General features: G+C 48.0%; 1 protein-coding gene across 1 annotated transcript in view; it reads left to right on the top strand.

Annotated features, from left to right (window-relative positions):
• SORD (sorbitol dehydrogenase) overlaps window positions 1-4612 on the top strand; it is a 15729-nt gene that overhangs the window by 10981 nt on the left and 136 nt on the right. Inside the window, exons 6-8 of the mRNA XM_031061019.1 lie at window positions 1131-1306; window positions 2108-2229; window positions 3725-4612. The exon at window positions 3725-4612 is cut by the window's right edge and continues 136 nt beyond it. Of these exons, the coding sequence (XP_030916879.1) occupies window positions 1131-1306; window positions 2108-2229; window positions 3725-3890 (464 nt within the window). The 3' untranslated portion in view covers window positions 3891-4612. The remainder of the gene's footprint in view (window positions 1-1130; window positions 1307-2107; window positions 2230-3724) is intronic.

Here is a 4612-nt window from a genome sequence, read left to right as displayed (position 1 = left end):
TTTCCCTTGATGTTTCCACCCCACCCCATCTCTGACTTCTCTGAAGACTGTGCCCTGGTGAGAGGGGTGTTTTCCTCTTTGCTGTGTGTGCCCCTACCACAGGCATCATTTTCTGAGTCTTCAAGCCCAGGACCTCTGGGAGGAGACCACCCCTCAATTTTGGGTTTAGGAAATCTTGGCTGTTACATCTTTTCTAGTGCCAGCATGCAGACCTCTGTAGACACTGCTTTAGTGTAGCAGGTGATTCCTTCTGGGGAAATCCCTTTCTTCCCCTCAGCTGTCCACATCCTTATCTCCAGAGGTGGCCTGGTTACCAGTGGTGCCTGGAGAGGAATAGGTGGCTTTCCTCCAGGGGGTGTGGGATGCCCCAGCAGGACAGCTTGGTTCAAACCCCCTGTGGATCTTCAGGTGATACTTACAGCCCTGTCAAGATCCCCCAGAACAGAGTGGAGGAGTACAGCCATGCCCTCACAGATGTTTATCATCACCAGCTTTGTTGCTCCATGTTAATGGGGTGTCTCAGGTCCATCTTATTACCAGATCCACTCCCTTTTTTTTTTATGGGCTTGCCTGCTCATTCACCTGTGACAGAAGCTGTCTGAGAGATGCTCAGCAGCCTCCAGAGCTGCTCCAAGGAGGGTAAGGAGCAGAACAGGTCTGTGACAGTGCAGACACACGGAGTGTTTACAGTGAATGCATTCTGCAGCTTGCTCAGCTGCTGAGGGTTCCTTGAGGAAGCCCTTGGAGAGCTCATGGTCTGTTCTCACTGGGTACTGTTAGAAGTGAAATGGCCCCATTAATGGTCCTCTGAGCCTGTTGGAAGGATTCCTTGGTGCTGCCCATAGCCATGTTTATTGCCTTGATGCACTCTCAGTGCTCTGGCAGTACCAAAGAGAAACCGCCCATGGCAGGGAATGGAACTTCAAAGTGGAGTGGAGCTTTGAAGTCACTTCCAACCCAAACTATTCCAGGATTTTATGTTCATTCTCTGCCTGCCAAGAAGGGCTGAATCCTCACCTCTTCTGGTTGTGCACTCTCCTGTGCACACATGTAGTGAGCAGATGCCAGGTTCAGGTTCTTCCCCCTCTTTCACTAGTACTCCAATTCTTGGCTTGGTTTTCTTTCCACAGACTTATCTGCCTCTCGCCTGCAGAAAGCCAAGGAGGTGGGGGCAGATTTCACCATCCAGGTGAAGAATGAGACCCCGCAGGAGGTGGCCTCCAAAGTGGAAAGTGTGCTTGGCTGCATGCCTGAGATAACTGTGGAGTGCACAGGAGTGCAAGCCTGTATCCAGGCTGGAATTTATGTGAGTACCACTTGTTCCAAAGGCAGACCAGTGATGGTGTTGGTCTGTTTTTTTTCTGGGATGGTTCAGTGAATGACCTATTTCACTCTCACAGTGCTTAATTTAAGTGGGCTTGGTTTGGGGAGAGAAGCTGCTCCTTAGACAATAAACTGGGAGAGATAATTAAAGGGTTAACATCAGCGTGGGGATAATTGATTTGATGCTTGGGTGCTTAGCCACTTGCCAAGGAGACTCCAGTAAGATCCCCAAACCCAGGGAGTAGGACAGCAGCTTCCATTGAAGTTGTGTCCAAATAAGAGTGATCGAGAAAATTAATTCCAGAAGGAATGAAAGAAGCAATTAAGAAAGGGATGTTTTACTGCCATGAACATCTAACAGGAGGATGGGGGAAGGTTAATGTGGAGTTCCACAGTGAAAGGACAGGAGGGGAATGGGACAAACTGCAAAAAGAGAAATTCCAGTAGAGCATCAGGCTCTCAGTTTTAAATCTCTCCCACTGAAATCCCAAAGTACTTTTGTAGTCCTAAATGCCAGCCATTTTTCAGAATGGGGTTTTCAGAACAGGAAATTTGGATTCCTACCAAAATATTTCAAAACAAAGATGGCATTTTTTGCTTTGATTACCACGAGTTTCACTCTTACAGACTCCTGACAGCATCCTGCCTCTCCTTGGGGCTTCTCTGCTGTGCCCCAGGCAGTCCATTGCAGCCACAAAGGGTGCCTTTATTTTTGACAGACCCTGCACAGGCTCCTGCAACTGTGCTGTGCAAAATGTAACCCGTTTGTGTGTTTGCTCTGCAGGCCACTCGTTCTGGTGGGACCCTGGTTCTGGTGGGGCTGGGGCCTGAGATGGTGACGGTGCCCATGGTGAACGCCGCCGTGCGGGAGGTGGACATCCGTGGGATATTCCGCTACTGCAACACGTGAGTCTCGTCCAGGGGGGCTGATGTGTCTCCAAGGTAAAATTCTACAAAGCCCTACTTTCTTGCTGATGGAGAAAGTCTCTTTTCTTAATCTGTGGCTCTCCGGGAAGGATTTATGGGATGTCATCACACTCCTTCTTAAAATGAAAAGTGTTATTAAGTAGGTAGTTTGGGATTAGCTGCTGCATCCCTTTGTATCCCTGTTGCTGTAATTTGGCCTATTCATGGTTGGACTTGATGATCTTGGAGACCTTTTCCAATCTCAGTGTTTCTATGATTCTAAACAGAGTGGCTGTCACAGACATGTTTTATGAAAAATCCTTTCCTCTAGGATTTTTTCTCCTGAGAAGCTGAGAGGCCTCAGGAACAAAATTTAAACAATGGTTATCTGCTGCTGTGGAATGTAACAGATGCATCTGTGATTGGTCTCAGGTGATTGTTTCTAATTAATGGCCAATCACAGCGAGCTGGCTCGGACTCTGTCAGAGCCACAAGCCTTTGTTATTCATTCTTTCTTTTTCTATTCTTAGCTAGCCTTCTGAAGAAATCCTTTCTTCTATTCTTTTAGTATAATTTTAATATAATATATATCAAGAAATAATAAATCAAGCCTTGTGAAACATGGAGTCAGATCCTTGTCTCTTCCCTCATCCTCAGACCCCTGTGAACACGGTCACAAGTGGCAACACAATCCCTATGAGGGACTCTGTGCCAGAGAAGATGCTGGAAGCTGGCTGAGGCTTTTCCTTTTTTCTCCCTGCACTGAGTCGATGAGTTTGAGCTCCACCATGGTCAGTGTGCAGGCAAGAGGAGAACAGAGCATGGCAGTTTTGGTTTTTATTCAGGCCTTCCAAAGTAGTAGTTTCCTGTGATTTTCACTTGCTTCCTGTGATTTCCATTACTCTCTCACCTGTCTGTGTAGCAGTGCCTGTCTTCTCAGAGCTCAACAGCCCAGAGCTGTTGGTTTTTCCCATCTCCCATACTAGACACTGTTGTGATGTTGTGAGGGTCCCCAGAACGAGGTGAGAGATGAGAATCTGACTCCAAGTTCTTAGAAGGCTGATTTATTATATTATGATAGTATAGAATTTTGTTTTAATATAATATAATATAACTCTGCTAAAGAAAGGACACATCAGAAGGTTAGACAAGATTGATAATAAAAACCCGTGACAGACGCAGAGAGTCTGACACAGCTGGCTGTGATTGGACATTAAATTAAACCAATTCACATGCTGGGCAAACAATTCTCCAAATCCCATTCCAAAGCAGCAAAACATGGAGAAGCTGAAGCTTCAAAGCTTCTCAGGAGAAAAAATCCTGGCGAAGGGATTTTTCATAAAATGTCATGGTGACAAGACACCAGAAAATCCTTTGCAGGCAAAACTTCCCTGGGCTAGGGAAATAACTGTGATGATCCAGGCTGCTCCATGCTCTTTTCCTGGACTCCAGACTAGTGGCTGTTCTCATCCCCTGCTCTCTGCTTCCCTTGCAGGTGGCCTGTGGCCATCTCTCTTCTGGCATCCAAGCGGATCAACGTCAAGCCCTTGGTCACGCACCGCTTTCCCCTGGAGAAGGCTCTGGAGGCCTTTGAGACCACCAAGAGGGGTGAGGGGGTCAAAGTGATGCTGAAGTGTGACCCCACTGATCAAAACCCCTGAGCTGTCCCAGTGCCCAGCCCTCATCCCTGCTGCTTGTAACTAGAAAATCACATGTAATGAGGGTGAATGGTACTGGGAGACAGCATTAGAGCATTAACGGGTTACTACAAATGGACAACCAATAGTTTGAATCAAAATGCTGAATTAGAGTTGATGGGTTGCACAGTTGGTGGCTCGTGCAGGAGAACCTGGCCAGATTCCTCCATGCCAAGGAGGAGCTGGCATGTGGCACAGCAAGGGTGGAGGTGCTGGCACTCCCCCTTCCTGTCCTGCACTGCTCTGGCTGCAGCATTTCCTGCATGGCAATCCCTGGATGCAAGATAACCCTATGTGAACAGCCCCCTTCCCTCATGGGTGCTCAGGGACTGGACAGCCTGTGGAACAAAGCCTGGCTCTCCTCACTGCACAGGAAGCACTGGCACATTCAGGTCATTCTCTCCATGCTCTTCTCAGAGCTCACAACTGGGGTTTTGGCAAGTTGGAGGCCAGCTGGGACCATGTCTGCTGTGTCACTCCCAACAGCTCCTCGTGGGACCACTGCAGGCAGGGAAACTGGGGCTGCTGAGAGCCCTGTCCTCATGTGCCTCCCATGAAGGGGCTGTTGGGGGCCTCAGCTGCTTTTGACATGGAAAGGAGCACAGATGAGACATGACAGGACAGCATCACTCAAAGGTTTTACCACTGCAAACAAATCGTAATTATTTGGGAATATCAAGCCTTCC

Source organism: Geospiza fortis, unplaced genomic scaffold (assembly GCF_000277835.1).
Source record: "Geospiza fortis unplaced genomic scaffold, GeoFor_1.0 scaffold317, whole genome shotgun sequence".
NCBI classification, from domain to species: Eukaryota; Metazoa; Chordata; class Aves; order Passeriformes; family Thraupidae; genus Geospiza; species Geospiza fortis.
The sequence above is the reverse complement of the archived record's forward strand: the minus strand, read 5'-3'. Positions and strand labels throughout refer to the sequence as shown.